The sequence below is a fragment of the Suncus etruscus genome, chromosome 8 (assembly GCF_024139225.1).
Source record: "Suncus etruscus isolate mSunEtr1 chromosome 8, mSunEtr1.pri.cur, whole genome shotgun sequence".
NCBI lineage: Eukaryota > Metazoa > Chordata > Mammalia > Eulipotyphla > Soricidae > Suncus > Suncus etruscus.
Genome location: NC_064855.1, coordinates 33,448,777 through 33,467,157, shown reverse-complemented (window position 1 = coordinate 33,467,157; position 18,381 = coordinate 33,448,777). Strand labels below are relative to the sequence as shown.

The window sequence follows — 18,381 nt, the reverse complement described above, 5'->3', positions numbered from 1 at the left end:
CCCCCACCTGTACTCCCAGAAAACTTGGGTAAAGTCAAAAGGCCGCTCAAATGGGGAGCTAGGTTTGGGAGCAAGCACCCCAGTTACTGGGCACCTGTCTACCACACCCCCACCTTGCACTTTCCTGAGGATCGCTTTATAACACTAACTCAGCCCACTGGGCCTGACTGCCCGAAAAGCCCCCCAACACCCCCGTTCCCTGGGTGTGCTTAGTCCTGGAACTGGGGAAGCTGCTGTTTCGGAGGAGGAGCAGCCAAAAAGCTATGCACAGCCGCCCCCCCTCTTCCTAACAGGAAAGAGGAGTTTCCAAGATGCTCCCCTGCCCCATGCATGCCCATGTCATTATTCACCAGCAGTGCCTTGTCAGGGGTCCTGTAAAACCCCAGATCCTCTTCTCTAATAGCCATTTGCCACCTCTGGTAGGGGGGGAGTTTTCCCCATTCCCCTTTCCCCCACCCCACCCTTTGCCCCAAGCTGAATTCCAGTTCCCTGGAAAGGAAGAAGCAATCAGGCCAGTGGACACCCCACCCTGGTGGGGACAGGGTGGTTCCCCAATCTGCTGGAAGAAGAGTGACTTCAGCGGGTTTTCTACCAAAAATAGCGGGCTGAAAGCTGGTGACCTCCCCATGGCTCCTGCCCTTTCCCCCCTCCCTGGAGGCGGGCAGAACCATCCTGCCTTAGTCCTGGGGCCACCAGGTCAGAGCAATACAATGTGATGTCGGGGTCCCCGCCCCCCAGCTGCCCGTGGCTTTATTTATGAACCTAATTGTTGGGCAGCTGGGGGGGAGCACGCTACCCCACCTCCCAGAAGGGTGCTCGGACTTTTGTTACACATTTGCTTTGTGTAAATAAATGTTTACAATTTTATATTAAATATGGAATCCGCATTAGAGCTTCTGACTATATTTTTTACTTTTATAGAGATGTTTTAAAGCTATGATCCTTCTATGGGCTGAGGGGGCGCAACTCTGCTAAGTTGATGGCAAACAGTTGGTGTTGTGAACTTGGGGTCGGTAAGGCACCTCAGCTCTGACCTCCATCCCCGAACTCGAAGTTGCCCTTTCTCCTTGTTTTCTCCTTTGAAATAAAAGTATTTTGCTAGTACTTAACCGCCCGTGTACTGGACATGCAGTGGCTGTGCCGGGGAAGAGGGACCCAGGTTTGGTGCATGATTCTTACGGTCCGGGCCCTCCTAACTTGCCGCCCTTGGGAAAGGAGCCGTGACTGCTGGAGTACCAATCAGTGGTCCAAAAAAGGCGCCTTGACCAATCGGAACCAGTATGGGCCCTCCAGTCTGAGCGCTGTCCGCTGTATTGGGCCTTCTTCATGCCTCGGACCCACCAATTAATTCCTCCAAGGAGGATTCCTGAACTCACTCTCTACGTTTCACTAAGCAGGAAAAATGCTTTCTCTGGACCCAATGCTGAAGGAACTTGCCTGTGGTGACTCCATAACCATAACCGCAGGAGTCATTTGTGAACGTTACCAACCAATCAAAATAATGAAGATATGGGGCCGGGCGGTGGCGTTAGAGGTAAGGTGCCTCCCTTGCCTGCGCTAGCCTTGGACGGACCGTGGTTCGATCCCCTGGCGTCCCATATGGTCCCCCAAGCCAGGAGCGACTTCTGAGCGCATAGCCAGGAGTAACCCCTGAGCGTCACCGGGTGTGGCCCAAAAATCAAAAAATAAATAAATAAATAACGAAGATACCATATTCTCAGCCCTAGAGAGAAGACTGGATAGGGGGTCAGAGCAAAATAGTACAGTGGGTAGGGCGCTTGCCTTGTAAGCGGCCTATGGTCACCAGACCCAGGATTAATTCCTGAGTGCAGAGCCAGGAGTTAATAACCCCCAAGTACTACTGAATGTGCCCCTCCCCACCCAAAAAAAATGAGTAGGGTGCTTGCTTCTACAGGGCCACCTGAAATTCCAACCCCAGCACCATGCAGGATCCTCTGAGCACCACCAGGAGTTTAACCCTGAGCCCAATATGGGCTCTGTATGGCCACAAAGCAAAACGCGCACTCGTACACACACACACACACACACACACACACACACACACACACACACACACACACACACACACACACACACACGGTGTCTATCCAGTCATGTGTGCAGCCCTGAATTCAAAACCCAGCACTTGACTTTTTTTGGTTTTTTCGTTTTTGGCCCATACCTGGCACTGCTCAGGGGTTACTCCTGGCTCTACATTCAGAAATAGCTCCTGGCAGGCTCAAGGGACCATAAGGGATGCCGAGATTCAAACCACCGTTGGTCCTGGGTCGGCCGCTTGCACGGCAAACGCCCTACCGCTGTGACCCAAAAATCAAAATAAATAAATAAAAGCTGGACCAGAGGCCATCACCAATGCTTTGGAGAAAGACATTTAAAAAAGCTGAAACAGGGGGGCCGGGCGGTGGCGCTAAAGGTAAGGTGCCTGCCTTGCCTGCGCTAGCCTTGGACGGACCGCGGTTCGATCCCCCGGTGTCCCATATGGTCCCCCAAGCCAGGAGCGACTTCTGAGCGCATAGCCAGGAGTAACCCCTGAGCGTTACCGGGTGTGGCCCAAAAACAAAACAAACAAACAAAAAAAAAAAAAGCTGAAACAGGCCGGAGAGATAGCATGGAGGTAAGGTGTTTGCCTTTCATGCAGAAGGAAGGTGGTTCGAATCCTGGCATCCCATATGGTTCCCTGTGCCTGCCAGGGGCAATTTCTGAGCATAGAGCCAGGAGTAACCCCTGAGCGCTGCTGCCAGGTGTGACCCAAAAACCAAAAAAAAAAAAAGAAAAGAAAAAAAGCTGAGACTGTGGACCAGAGAAATAGTAAAATAGGTAGAGCACTTGCTTTCAATGTAGCCAACCAGGGTTCTATCCCCAGCATCTCGTTTGAGCCTCTGAGCACCAGGAGTATTTCTGAGTGCAGAGCCAAGAGAAAGCCCTAAGCATCACCTAGTGTGAATCAAAAACAAACCAAAAGAGCTGAGACTGGGAGCCAGAGAGATAGCATGGAGGTAGGGCGTTTGCCTTTCATGCAGAAGGTCGATGGTTCGAATCCCAGCATCCCTTATGGTCCCCCGAGCCTGCCAGGAGCGATTTCTGAGCATAGAGCCAGGAGTAACCCCTGAGCACTGCTGGGTGTGACCCAAAAACAAAAAGCAAAACAAAATAAAAACGGAGCTGAGACTGATGTAGTGATCTGTTGCATCAGAGCCCTAAGGATGGGCTTGGATGGTGATGGGATGAATGGAGGGGCCTTTCTCTGCCGTCCCAGGCCACATAGCTCCAAAACCCCTCAGCATGTTCAGGTAGAGGCAAGGAAATCATCCAGACAGGTTCCAAGAAATATCAGCTTTATTTTCCCTGGCCAACATGTGTGGCCTATATTATAAACCTATTTAAGCAAATGCCATCCTTAGCTTGCCCTGCGTCTTAGCTTTTTCTTTTTTTTTTTTTTTGGTTTTTGGTTTTTGGGCCACATCCGGCATTGCTCAGGGGTTACTCCTGGCTGGCTGCTCAGAAATAGCTCCTGGCAGGCTCGGGGGACCATATGGGACACCGGGATTCGAACCAACCACCTTTGGTCCTGGATCGGCTGCTTGCAAGGCAAACGCTGCTGTGCTATCTCTCCAGGCCCGCCTCTTATCATTCTTTTGTATACTGTGGCTCTTTGCCAAGTTTGGAGCCAGGAGTAACCCCTAAGCGCTGTTGGGTGTGACCCAAAAGCCAAAATAAAAGAAAGAAAAAGAAAGAAATTGTGAGGTTGGAGGATCTGAGTCATGGAAAGCAAGGAAATGAAAGAATTAGCAGCTGCAAAACCACATCAAGGCCAACTGCATCCCAGCAGGGAGACAGTGAGTGCAGGTGTCACCTGCAAAGAACATGGAACCATCATCGGATCACACTTTTCCATTAGAAGCCACCAAGTGGTGATTGGAACAGGTGCTAAATTCTATTGTTGCTTTCCAGTGTCTCAGATCTGAACCTCCAAGTTGGTCTGAAAACTCTAAACATTTAATGGATGTCTTGAGCATTGGAAAAACCAGGGCATGCCCAAAAAGGATAACAGTTGCCTCGTTCCCCACTACAATCTCCAGCCCAAGTGCAGGAGACATGATGAGGATGCAGAAATAGGCAGAACAGTGGACCTGTGAGCAGACCCTGGGAAATGCAGGCTACTGGAAAGGACTGCTGGTCGGGCCTTTTGCAGTGCTGCAGAGGGGGCTGAAGTGAAAGTACAGCTGGGAGGGTGTTTGTCTTGCATAAGGCCAATCTGGGCTCATCCTTGGCTGCTCCTGAGCACAGCCAAGAGTGACTCCCAGAGGGCCGGAGCAATAGCACAGCGGTAGGGCATTTGCTTTTCACACAGCTGATCTAGGACAGACCTCTGTTCCATCCCCGGAGTCCCAATGGTACCCCAAGCCAGGAGCAATTTGAGCGCAGAGCCAGGAGTAACACCTGAGAGTCACTGGGTGTGGCCCAAAACAAAACAAAACAAAAAAATACCAAAGTGACTCCTGGAGGCCAGGATTTGAATCACCTTTGGTCCTAGGTCAGCTCACAAGGCCCTACTGCTGTTCAATCTCTCCGACCCTGCCAGGAGCAATTTCTGAGCCAGAGCCAGGAGTAACCCATGAGCATCACTGGGTGTGGCCCAAAAAACAAACAAAACAAAACAAAACAAAGAGTGACTCCTGATCTCAGATCAATGAGTAGGCCCTGAGCAACACTGGTTGTGGCCTGGAAATGAAACAGAAAAAAGAGAAGTACAGAAGATAAGATTAGATAAACCATAGATAAAACCCAATAGATGTCTGCAAAGTAACTACCTTGTTCTGATCTATGGACAGAGATCAGTGGACCTTCTGACCTGTTCTGAACTAATGGAGACCAAAGGAACTTAGTTGCCTGGACGTGTATGGGAGCAAGGGAGATGGTACATAAGAGCTGGAGCAAGTTCCTGGTAATAAGTTCAAATCCTGGCAAATTACAACATAAGGGACCGGAGAGATAGTATGAAGGTAAGGTGTTTGCCTTGCATACAGGATGGTGTTTCGAATCCCGGCATACCTTATGGTCCCCCAAGCCTGCCAGGAGCAATTTCTTTTTGTTTTTGTTTTTTGGTTTTTGGGCCACACCCGGTGATGCTCAGGGGTTACTCCTGGCTGTCTGCTCAGAAATAGCTCCTGGCAGGCACGGGGGACCATATGGGACACCGGGATTCGAACCAACCACCTTTGGTCCTGGATCGGCTGCTTGCAAGGCAAACACCGCTGTGCTATCTCCAGGAGCAATTTCTAAGCGTAGAGCCAGGAGTAACCTCTGAGCACAGCCGGGTGTGACCCAAAAACGAAAAAAAAAAAAAAATTACAACACAAGTGTAACTCTGTCCCACTCTGTTGGCTATGGTTCCAGACAACACAGAGATTTAAGTTGAACCACCACAAAAAAGGTGCTGGTGCTGCACCAGCAGCAGCACAAGGGGAGTGCATGAAAACTAATACGAAGGGCCAGGGTGATAGCACAGTGGGTAGGGCATTTGCCTTGCATGCAGCTGACCCGTATTTGATCCCTGGTATCCCCTATGGTCCCTTGAGCCTGCCAGGAGTAATTTCTGAATAGAGCCAGGAGTAACCCCTGAGCACCACTGGGTGTGACCCCAAAACAAAATAATTAGAGGTAATAAAGTTACTTAATAATTATGTAACAAATCTGGAGCAATAGTACAATGAATAGGGTATTTGCCTTGCTGTCCCTGAGCACCGCCAGGTGTGGCCCAAAAACTACAAAATAAAAAGTTAAGTTGAGGCCAAGAGCCATGGCTCAAGCGGTAAGGTGATTTCTGAGCGCATAGTCAGGAGTAACCCCTGAGCATCACCACCTGTGGCCCAAAAAGCAAAAAAAAAAAGTTAAGTAACAAAATTAGGTTACAGCATCCCATATGGTCCCCCGAGCCTGCCAGGAGCGATTTCTGAGCATTGAGCCAGAAGTAACTCCTGAGCGCTGCCAGATGTGACCCAAAATCCAAAAAAAAAGATTAAATCATGTGGTTAGAGCAATAGCACAGCAGTAGGGTGTTTGCCTTGCAATGGCCGACAGGGATGGACCCAGGTTCAATTCTCGAATCCCATTTGGTCCCCCGAGCTTGCCAGGGGCAATTTCTGAGAGCAGAGCCAAAGAAACTGTTTAGTGTGCCCCCCCAAAAAATCAAAATTGGGGCTGGAGCGGTGGCACTAGAGGGTAGGCATCTGCTAGCCTAGGATGGACCTTGGTTCAATCCCCAGGCGATACCCCAGCATCCCATATGGTCTCCCCAGGACAGGAACGATTTTTGAGCACATAGCCAGGAGTAATCCCTAAGCGTCAACGGTGTGGCCCAAAACAAACAAACAAACAAAAACAAAGATTAAATCATAAAATACACAATTAAGGGCAGGAGAAATAGTCCCGTGACTAAGGGAGTTATTGTCTTGCACATAGCTAATCCAGATTCCATTTGATTCATTCATTCATTCCATCTGTTCATGATCCTCTGAGCACTGCCAGGATTGAGCCCTGATCAGAGCAAAAAATGACCCCTGAGCACAGAGCTAGGATTTGTGAGGAGAGAAGTTGGGAAATAGGGGATTTCTGCAAACTGGCCTTGAATATAAAAGAAAGTCTCTTGGGGCGGAAGAGATAGCATGGAGGTAAGGTGTTTGCCTTTTATGAAGGACAGCGGTTCGAATCCCAGCATCCCATATGGTCCCTGGTGCTTGCCAAGAGCAATTTCTGAGCATAGAGCCAGAAGTAACCCCTGAGCTGCCAGGTATGACCCCAAAATCAAAAAAAAAAAAAAAAGAGTCTCTGTTCAGAGACTTGTGTTCCCTTCTGTTAGAGGTGCGGAATGAGCTAAGGAGAGAGTCATCTAGGTCAAACAACCTGTCCTTACAAACTAGGCTAATAGTGCCATAAGCATTGCAACTGCTTTCTTTACATACTTTCTGATTTAATGATGCCATGTACCTTGTGACTATTGTCTTCACATACCATTTGGCTGTATTTTATTTGTTTGTTTTGGGGCCACACTGGTGACGCTCAGGGGTTACTCCTGGTTATGCGTTCAGAAATCGCTCCTGGCTTGGGGGACCATATGGGACTCCAGGGGATCGAACCATGGTCTGTCCTAGGTTAATGAGGGCAAGGCCTTACCCCTTGCGCCACCACTCCAGCCCTCTGGTTGCTGTAATACCTAAGCAATGTTACCCACATTCTGTTTCCTTCCTAAAGTTTGCCTTTAAAAGCCCTGTCCCTCCCTTCAATAAACAGTCTATTGCTCTGACAATGCTTTGCTGCAAGTGGTTTATGGATCAGTCTTCCCTCCTTTTCCCCAGTCTGACCGCAAAGGCTGGAAGAGACCCTTACCCACCCTTGCACTGGCCTCACCACGGGGTGGGGGCAGTTAACGGGATGACCTCTGAGCACAGACTCCGAAATCATCCACACACAGAAACAGTGGTCAGCCCCAAGCAGAGCCAGGAGTGAGCCCTGATTACTACAGGGTAAGGCCCCAATTCTCCCGCACCCACTCACAGACACATAAAAGAAACCATTTCTCTGAGGTGTCATTTCCTTACTATGTAACTTACACACTGTACATGTGTCATTCAAGGGCCAGAGCAAGAGTACAATGAGTAGTGCATTGCCCTTGCATATGGCCGACCTGTGTTTGATCCATAGCATCCCACATGGCCCCGTGCCGGGAATGATTCCTGAGTGGAGAGCCAGGAGAAACTCCTGAGCATTGCCAGATGTGTCTCCAAAACAAAACAAAATGAACAAAAACCATGTGCCATCATGCTTTTTGTTTTTAGACCACACCAGGAGATGTTCAGTGCTCATTTCTGGCCCTGCTCAGGGGATCCTATTTTGGTTCTAGGCAAGTACCTCAAAAAAAAAAAAAAATCCCTGTGAGGTTGCTCATTGTCTATGGGGGCTTAGAAGGTTCATAGGTTCTTAGGGAGGAAATTCTGTGCTCCAGTCCTTCAGGCCTATCCCAAACCTCATTTGTGCTTTTAATAAACACAAAACTGTGCTAACAAGCTCTAATCTGATTTTAGAACATTTTATCACCCCTGCAAGACACACACACACACACACACACACACACACAGCCCTAGGTAACCTTATCAGCTTTCTGTACCAGTTCATTTGCCTTTTTCTAAATTTGTGTTGATGAGGAATGAACACCTGGGATTCTGTGTGGCTCAACAGCTCAACACCCTGATTTCGAGCTTCTGTTAGCAGGATAATGGGTGAAATCTGCAAAAAGGCTTGTGAAAGACCATCAATTTCGTAGTTTTGGAACTTGACTGATATTTCCATTTTTTTTGGGGGGGGCCACACCTGGCAGCGCTCAGGGGTTACTCCTGGCTATCTGCTCAGAAATAGCTCCTGGCAGGCATGAGGGACCACATGGGGTACCATATGGGACACCAGGATTCGAACCAACCACCTTAGGTCCTGAATCCGGCTGCTTGCAAGGCAAACACCGCTGTGCTATCTCTCCGGGCCCTGATATTTCCATCTTAATGGTTTAAAACAGGGGTCCTTGGCCCGGATAGCACAGTGGTAGGGCGTTTGCCTTGCAAGCAGCCAATCCAGGATGGATGGTGGTTTGAATCCTGGCATCCCAGATGGTCCCCCATGCCTGCCTGGAGCAATTTCTGAGCGCAGAGCCAGGAGTAACCCTGAGCTCCACCAGGTGTGACCCAAAAGAAACAAAACAAAGCAGAGGTCCTTGAGGCCAGAGCCATAGCACAGAGGTAGGGCGTTTGCCTTGCACTCGACCAACCTGTGACGGACCTGGATTTGGCTCCAGTATCCCCTCCTAGGAGCAATATCTGAGCGCAGAGCCAGGAGTAACTCTGGCCTATGACTCTGGCCCCACTTGTTATCTTCTCTCCTCTATTTTATTTTTATTATATATATTATTATATATACTTTTGGTTTATGGGTCACACCCAGCAGCACTCCAGGTTTACTCCTGGCTCTACACTCAGAAATCATTCCTGGCAGGCTCAGGGGAGCATATGGGATTTTGGGGATCAAACCCGGGTGGGTAACATGCAAGGCAAACGTCCTACTCGCTGTGCTATTGCTTTGGCCCCTTTACTTGAGTTTTTTTTTTTGTGTGTGTGTGTGTGTGTGTGGTTTTTGGGTCACACCCGGCAGTGCTCAGGGGTTACTCCTGGCTCCATGCTCAGAAATTGCTCCTGGCAGGCACGGGGGACTATATGGGACGCCGGGATTCGAACCGATGACCTTCTGCATGAAAGGCAAACGCTTTACCTCCATGCTATCTCTCCGGCCCTACTTGAGGTTTTTATCCTAAGTTTTGTGTTGGTGTTGGATCCTTCTGGTCTGTGACTCTGAACTTGCAATTCTATCCTGTCCCTCCCCAAGATTAATTGTGAACTGGGCTTCTAGAAGGTTCCTCAGGCTCTCAGCCATGTATCCTGGGTAGTCGGGCTCAGGGAGTGTTTTCACTTCCCCACCTGGTATTGGCAGGGTCAGGCCAGGATGTGGGCCCCGGCCACTGTCCAAGAAGCTGAACCACACCCCCACCAGTAATGCCCACCTACTTCCTTCCTCAGAAACTACTGAGGATTTCCCTCTGCTTCCTGTCACCAGGACCAAGGAATGACGTGGAAGTATAGCAGGGATGCTCTGGACCCAAGCATGTCTGCTGTGTCTCGAATGACACATGGCCATTCTGGGACAGTTCACATTGCATAGTATTTCCCTCTTCTGAAGAGGGTTCCCCTGGGAAGTCCAGAGGAATGAATGAACCAGTCAAGTTTTTGGGTGAGGAGGCTGAGACAAGGCTGTTAGAAGCTTCCAGCAACAAGAAGCAAGGGCTGCCTTAGTTCCTACACCTGAACCATGTCCCACAGCACAGAAACCACAGTTGGTCCTGTCTGGGGGAAGGGGTGTGTGGCTGGAGTGCAGCTACCTCCTTCCCGCCATGCTGAGTTCTGGGGAAGAAAGAGTCTTGGGCCCCAGGATTGAATTCACCCTCAATTTGTGTCTTAGTAGCCCAGTGACCACTAGACTAGACCTAAATCCAGACAGAAGCCAAAAGGAGAAGTGGGTTCTCTAATCCCCAGTAGGTCATTTGTTTTGTGTTTCTTTGTGTTGGTTTTGTGGCTATATCCAGTGGTGCTCAGGGCTGACTCTTGGCTCTCTGTGCTCAGTGATCACTCCTGGCAGGGCTGGGTGCCCTGTGAGGCGCTGGGTATTGAGCAATGTGTTAACCAGGTACAAGGCAATCAAGTCTTCTCTACTGTTTATTCTCTCCGGCCACATTAAGCAGGAAATCAGACCAGGCACTGGGGAGCCCTGTAAGGCATCCCATTTTTTCCAACTGGGGAGGTGGGAAGGTATAAGTCATTATCTTCAAGCCCCTGGAACCTCCATTATTTTCTTTCTTTCTCTTTTCTTTGGGCCACAACAGGTAGATTTCAGGGGCTACTCCTAGAGCTTAGCTCAGAAACTGAACCGACTGGTCACATGCAAGGCTTATCCACACGTGTTCTTAATCTGGCCCCTCTTTTTTTCTTCTTTTATTTTAGTGTAGCACTGCCATACCGAGCGATGCTCAGGGGTCACTCCCCTATTCTATATTCAGGAATCACTCCTGGCAGTCCTCAGGGAATGTCCTCAGAATGAATGTTGAAGATCAAATACAGATTAGCCACATACAAAGCAAGCCCTGAATGTTGTAATATCTCTTCTGTTCTAGGGACTCCCCTTCTACTCTGAGTTCCCTTCTACCAGCCCTAAGGAAAATTTCAGAAGCATAGCATTCCTGCTATAGCATGGTGCATCCCACCTGGATTTGCAGACCTGAGAGAGGGGGCAGCTATGAACGGATGTACAAGGGTTGGAAAGGAGGGGTGCATCAGGAAGAAGGGGTGAAGGTGCTCCCCCTGGAAATGATGATCAGGGTCAGAAGATTGACTTAAAAGACAGGCCATGTACATGGCATGTACTGGTCCTGGGTATACACTCAACCCAAACTGGGCTCTGGAAGCTGGCTGAGCCCAATTAGTAAATTAGCATGTTACCTCAGGCCTGGGTCCCAGCTGTCATGCCTATACTCCTACCTGAGTGTCACTGAAATACCCTCCCCCAAATATAATATTAATATTAATGATAGGAGCCAGAGTCACAGTGCAGCAGGTAGAGCATTTGTCTTATACATGGCCAACTTGGTCCGAATCTACCAGGAGTGATCCCTGAGCTCAGTCAATAATAAGCCCTGAACATCACGGGGTGGGATGTAGCCCAAAACAAATAAATAAAAAATGAAAATATAATATGGGCTGGAGAGATAAGACAAAGGAGAAGGCGCTTGTCTGGAATGTAGCTGACAGGGATCCTATCCCCAGTACAGCCTAGAATCCCGATCCTGACAGGACTCAGCCCTGAATGGTCAGGGAGGAAGTGACCAGAATCAGGCTCCAAACACTGGCCCGCCCCTGTGCCCTTTGGTTCCGCCCAGACTACCCTCCCAGCCTTCACCACAAAGGGGCAGGGCTAGGCTGGCAGCCTCAGTCTCTCTCTGGGCACCAGAGCTGATAAAAGCTCAAGAACACCCCAGCTTGCTACCCGCCACCATGCACAGTGAAGACATTGCTCTTCTCTCCACTGTCACCCTCCTGGGTGTCCTGCTTCAAGGTAGGCCTGGGGTTCTTGTTCAGGAAGGTGGAAGCAGGGGTCGTGAAAATGCCAGCCTGGGATGGCCGAGCGCTGATTGGCTTTATCTGGAGGACAGGGGAAGATTGGGAAGCCAAGGAGAAAAGTCTGTGGGGAGAACTGTGGAAGCCTAGTGGGTAGGGATAAGGCCCGATGACTCAAGTGCCCAACTGAAGGTCAGGTTGTCCCTTAATCTTCAAAAGCATCCTAAGGGGCCAGAGAGATAGAACATGGATGGCTAGCACCTCGGTTGCCACACGGCCAACCTGGGACAATCTCATATTGAGAACACTGAACACTGGCAGGAGTAATTCATCCTCAACTCTCTAGACCACCAAAAAAAATGGGGGGAGAGGGCAGAGCAATAGCACAGCAGGTAAGGCATCTGCTTCACAAGAGGCCAACTTCGGTTCAATCCCCATTATTCTATATGGTCCCCTGAGCACCACCAGGAGTAAACCAAGTGCCAGGTGTGGCCCCAAAACAAAACTAATTGTTAACTTCTAAACAAAAAGACCTACAAAGACCACAGGAGACTAACAGCAAGGCAATAAGGCATGGGAGTTTATTTACAAGCATAGGGCCCAGAGAGATAGCACAGCGGTGTTTGCCTTGCAAGCAGCTGATCCAGGACCAAAGGTGGTTGGTTCAAATCCCGGTGTCCCATATGGTCCCCCGTGCCTGCCAGGAGCTATTTCTGAGCAGACAGCCAGGAGTAACCCCTGAGCACCGCCGGGTGTGACCCAAAAACCAAAAAAGAACAAAAGAACAAGCATAATGGGGGCACCCTTCTAAGATAACAACCCCTTACTGAGCTCTCAGTCTCCTTTAATAGGTTTAGGCAGGGGTCCTCAAACTTTTTAAACAGGGGGCCAGTTCACTGTTCCTCAGACCATTGGAGGGTCTTATGAACTTATGAACGCTTTTTTTTTTTTTTTTTTTTTTTTTTTTGGTTTTTGGGCCACACCCGGTAATGCTCAGGGGTTACTCCTGGCTATGCGCTCAGAAGTTGCTCCTGGCTTGGGGGACCATATGGGACACAGGGGGATCGAACCGCAGTCCGTCCAAGGCTAGCGCAGGCAAGGCAGGCGCACCTTACCTTTAGCGCCACCGCCCGGCCCCATGAACGAATTCTTTTTTTTTTTTTTTTTTGGTTTTTGGGCCACACCCAGTGGTGCTCAGGGGTTACTCCTGGCTGTCTGCTCAGAAATAGCTCCTGGCAGGCACGGGGGACCACATGGGACACCGGGATTTGAAACAACCACCTTTGGTCCTGGATCGGCTGCTTGCAAGGCAAACGCCGCTGTGCTATCTCTCCAGGCCCATGAACGAATTCTTTTTTTTTTTTTTGGTTTTTGGGTCACACCCGGCGGTGCTCAGGGGTTACTCCTGGCTGTCTGCTCAGAAATAGCTCCTGGCAGGCACGGGGGACCATATGGGACACCGGGATTCGAACCAACCACCTTAGGTTCTGTATCGGCTGCTTGCAAGGCAAGCACCGCTGTGCTATCTCTCCGGGCCCATGAACGAATTCTTATGCACACTGCATATATCTTATTTTGCAATGAAGAAACAAAACAGATACAAATACAATATGTGGCCCGTGGACCATAGTTTGAGGACCACTGGTAGAGGCTTCAGTGAACCAGTTAATTGGTTGTTGTCTAGGTTGTTTCCTTTTTTCTTCTTTTTGTTTTTGGGGCCACACTCAGTAACTCTCAGAAGCTACTCCTGTCTATGTGCTTAGAAATTGCTCCTGGCTTGGGGGACCATATGGGATGCCGGGGATCGAACCACAATCAGTCCTAGATCAAGGCAAATGCCCTACCGCTGCGCCACTGCTCCAGCCCCAGTGGTTTCCCTTTTGGTCCAGATATCTAGAGTGGGGCCGGGCGGTGGCGCTGGAGGTAAGGTTCCTGCCTTGCCTGCGCTAGCCTAGGACGGACCGCGGTTCGATCCCCCGTGTCCCATATGGTCCCCCAAGAAGCCAGGAGCAACTTCTGAGCGCATAGTCAGGAGTAACCCCTGAGTGTCACAGGGTGTGGCCCAAAAACCAAAAACCAAAAACCAAAAAAAAAAACCAGATATCTAGAGTGGAATATTGTGGTTTTAGGGCTTTGGGGTCTGCAACAGTTGAAGTAGTAGAGGAAGGGTTCCCTGCCTGTGACCTTGTCCAGGCCCCCAGGTATTGCTAGTTTATCTGTTTTGGTACATACCCTCAAAGTTCCTGAAACTGGCTGTTCTGGCCTAGTCTTTGTTCCTTAAAACTTGAGCCTGGTGGGGGCCGGAGGGACAGCATGGAGGTAGAGCATCTGCCTTGCATGCAGGACAGTGGTTTGAATCCCGGCATCCCATATGGTCCCCAGTGCCTGCCAGGGGCGATTTCTTTTTATTTTTGTTTTTTCCGACCACAACGGTTTGATGCTCAGGGTTTACTCCTGGCTAAGGGCTCAGTAATTACCCCGGGCTTGGGGGGACCATATGGGATGCGGGGGTGGGGGGTGGGAGGTGGGGGGATCGAACCTCGGTCCTTCCTTGGCTAGCGCTTGCAAGGCAGACACCTTACCTCTAGCGCCACCTCGCAGGCCCCGCCAGGGGCAATTTATGAGCGCAGAGCCATGAGTAACCCCTGAGCAAAGCCGGGTGTGACCCAAAAACAAAAACAAAAAAAATTTGAGCCTGTCATGGCTGGGTGTGACCCAAAAACAAAAACAAAAAAAAACTTGAACCTGTCATGGCTGTATTTAGGTTCACAAAAAAACTGGATTACAGTTAATTCTTTTTTTTTTTTTTTTTTTTTTTTTTTTTGGTTTTTGGGCCACACCCTGTGACGCTCAGGGGTTACTCCTGGCTATGCGCTCAGAAGTTGCTCCTGGCTTCTTGGGGGACCATATGGGACGCCGGGGGATCGAACCGCGGTCCGTCCTAGGCTAGCGCAGGCAAGGCAGGCACCTTACCTCCAGCGCCACCGCCCGGCCCCCTGGATTACAGTTAATTCTAAATTAAACTTTAGATCCTAACAAAATAAACAAAAGAGATCCTGAAAAGGGAGTAGGGAAGTGTCTCCACTGGTGAATACTTGGTGGTTCTAGGTCTGATCCCTTGAACTTCAGGCCCCAATCTCCAGCAACCCTATTTGGTACTCCACCCAACTGCAATGGGTGGTGGGCATGATCCCTATAAAAGAGGGAGGCAGAGATTAGATTAGTGTGAAGGGGTTTGTCATGCAGCAACCCCAGTTCAATCTCTGGCACAGGATGTTCCCCTGAGGCCAGCCTAGAGTGGGCCATTGTTGGGTGTAGCCTAAAAAGAAAGTGTTGGTAGTGGCCAGAAGGATGGTTCAAGGGCTGAAGTGATTTAAGGAAGTTTAACTATATGGTTCCCTGAGCACTGAACCAGGAGTAAAGCTCAAATGCCCAATCCAAAAGGGAGAGAAAATGGAGAAATAGCCCATGGGTGAAGGAGCTGGCCTTGTATCCCGCTGACCCTGGTTCCATTCCTGGCACTCCCTATGCACTGCCAGGAGTGATCCTTGAGCATTGCTAGGCGTAGCTGGTCCAGTGTCCACACAACAGAACAAGGGTAGTGTTAAGCTTTTCTTGCCCCCACCTGATCCCACACTGTGGTGATCCCCAAATGGACCCGACTGTAAAAATGTCCAACACCAGGACCCCAGGCCTTGTGAGAACAAAGCTGAAGTTGGGGCTTGGAGCAGAGAGAGACAGTGTGGGAGTGGGGCCTCTTCGAACTCAAGCTCTCTCTGCACTCACCAAACTTAAAGGAGTTGTGGCAGAACCCTTAGAGATGCATGCTTGAATTCAGAATTCTGCCTGCCAGGAACCAACCAGAGAGAGGATATGATAGTTTTGGTCTAGGGCCAGAGGCCCTCATCAGTAAACTGAGGCAGGATCAGCACCTTAGTGTTTTCTTAGTGGGAGGGGCAGTAACTATTAAGATGCAGATGTGCCCCCAATGCAGGGAGTCTGCCACAGCTCTGAAGATGGACTCTAGGGCACCCCTGCCCAAGAATAGCAGAGCAAGGATCCAAAGTCCAGAGGGAGGGGGCCAGAGTGATAACACAGATGTAGGGCATTTGTCTTGTTCGAAGCCAACACAGGACAAACCCCAGTTCGAATCCCAGCATCCCATATGGTCCCCAGCCTGCCAGGAACAACTTTTGAGTGCAGAGTCAGGTGTAACCCCTGAATGCTGCTGGGTATGACCCCCCCCCAAAAAAAAAAAAGAAAAAAAAAAAAAAAAGGAAACCCACAAAGTCCAGAGGTGGTGGTAGGCTTTTGCCTATCCTTTGCAAGTCAAAAGATACTGGAACGCCTTCCTGGTTAGTTTCCTGCTTCCTTATGGGTGGGTGCCGGGAAACTTCAATTTCCGTGTGGGTGGCAGAAAGAAGGGCTTCGGTATTCCCAGTCTCTCACTATACTGCCACTAGGAATGCATGGTGTTGAGTGGGGCAGGAAGCCAGTGCTGCTAAGGATTTGGCTTCAAGAGCAGGCCCTGCAGGGTCGGCCTTTGAGATGCTCCAGGCCCAGGATTTGATCCCTTAAAAATCCCCTGGGAGCTTGCCTGGCACGCGCCAACCCAGGTCAATCTGGGTTCAATCCTGAGCATCCCATAGGGTCCCCCATCATTGCCAAGAGTTATTTCTGAGCGCTGAGCCTGGAGTAAACCCCTGAGATCTCTGAGATCTACAGTCCAAGATGAACCACAGGGGCCGGAAAAATAGCACGGAGGTAAAGCGTTTGCCTTGCATGCAGAAGGACGGTGGTTCGAATCCCGGCATCCCATATGGTCCCTCGAGCCTGCCAGGAGCGATTTCTGAGCGTAGAGCCAGGAGAAACCCCTGAGCACTGCTGGGTGTGGATCCCCCCCCCCCCAATCTATCATATCCTCTCTGGTTGGTTCCTGGCAGGCAGAATTCTGAATTCAAGCATGCATCCCTAAGGGTTCTGCCACACCACATCTCCTTCAAGTTTGGGGGTGCAGAGAGAGCTTGAGTTCGAAGAGGCCCCACTCCCACGCTTTCTCTCTCTGCTCCGGCCCCAACTTCAGCTTTGTTCTCACAAGCCCTGGGGTCCTGGTGTTGGACATTTTTACAGTCGGATCCATTTGGGGGTCCAGCGTGGGGTCAGATGAACCTCACGTCCGTCCTCCCCGCGCCCGCAGCCTATTTCTCGCTGCAGGTGATCTCGGCCCGCAGGAAGCACCGCGTGCAGCCTCCGCTCACCACCGGCCCGCCGGAGTTCGAGCGCATCTTCAGAGCCCAGTGAGGCCGCCAGAGGGGCCGTGGCGGGAAGGGGGGGAGCCGTGGCGCCTCCTGCGAACCTCAAGTGTCCCCGTAGGGTCAACTGCAGCGAGTACTTCCCCCTGTTCCTCGCCACGCTCTGGGTGGCCGGCATCTTCTTCCACCAAGGTCCGGGCGCGGGCGGGAGGAGGGAGGTGGGCGGGGCCAGCGCCGCGCCGGGGCCGCGTCTCACCTGGTCCCACCTGCCCCGCCCAGGCACGGCGGCGCTGTGCGGCCTGGCTTACCTGTTGGCGCGCCTCCGCTACTTCCGGGGCTACGCGCGCTCCGAGAGCCAAAGGTGAGCGCCGCGCGGGCGGGGCTAGGAGAGGCCACGCCCCCAGCTTTGTGTGGGCGGGCCCGGATTGTGGGCGTGGGCGGGCCTTGCAGGCGGGGAGCCTCCTAGGGAAGCGGATGGGGCGGGAAGGCAGAGGTGAAACCTGAGGGCAGAGGTGAAACCTGAGGTCAGAGGTGAAGCCTTAGGTCACGACCCTGCCCTGTCCCTACGGGCGGGACTGGGCTGGGGACTGGGGCGGGACTTCCGGCCCCGGCTCGGCCGAGCACCGCCCGCAGGTTGTCCCCGTTGTACGCGAGCGCTGGAGCTCTGTGGCTGCTGCTGGCGCTGGGGGCGCTGGGCCTGCTCTTCCATTTCCTCCCGACCGCCTGGCGAGCCGCGGTGTCCGGAGGGCTCCACGGGGTGCTGCTTTGAGCCTGAGTTGGAGGACGCCGAGCCCGGAGAAGACTGGAACCCTCCCTAAGGGCCTGGAGGCGGCGGGGAGGGAGAGGCCTGCCTTCATCTCAGAGTCTAATTAAAGAGTTCTTGATGGCATCCAGATTGCATCCTCGATGGGATGGTCTCGGGCCAGATCTGAGTGGTGCTTGGGAGGAGGAGGGTGCATGGCACTTTTCTCTAGCAGGACTGTCTGTCTGGTCTTCCCCAATGCTGCCCACAGCACCTCTCCCGTGGTCTCTAACTTCCCCTGTACTCAACCAACTTCTCATCCCCACACTTACAGTGACTTTTCTGCACCCAGCTCCCTTCTCCAGGATTACTCCTGGCAGGACCTGAGAGATTGTGCTGGGGATTGAACCCAAGTCTCCCCTACATACAGATCGAGAGCCTGGATGTGATTTACTGGGACCCTAAACATATATGTGCATTCTCCCACCAAAAGCAGACATTGGATGTGCGCCAAAAAAATATGGGTCATTTTGTGTCAAGGGTCAGATAGCTGGAGAGTGACTTCCTGTGAGGGTTGACGTGAGTTTGGAGGAAGGGACAATATAGATTTCTCCCTGAGGTTACTTACCACCCCAGAAAATTAGGGTTAGATTGTGTGGTG

At 51.1% G+C, this 18,381-nt stretch overlaps 1 protein-coding gene across 1 annotated transcript; it reads left to right on the top strand.

The window, feature by feature from the left end:
- The first annotated feature begins 11,663 nt into the window (after nucleotides 1-11,663).
- Nucleotides 11,664-17,747, top strand: LTC4S (leukotriene C4 synthase). The gene is made up of 5 exons (XM_049778435.1): nucleotides 11,664-11,724; nucleotides 16,924-17,023; nucleotides 17,100-17,170; nucleotides 17,258-17,339; nucleotides 17,612-17,747. The coding sequence occupies exons 1-5, from the start codon at nucleotides 11,664-11,666 to the stop codon at nucleotides 17,745-17,747; spliced, it is 450 nt and encodes a 149-aa protein (XP_049634392.1).
- The last annotated feature ends 634 nt before the right edge of the window (nucleotides 17,748-18,381 follow it).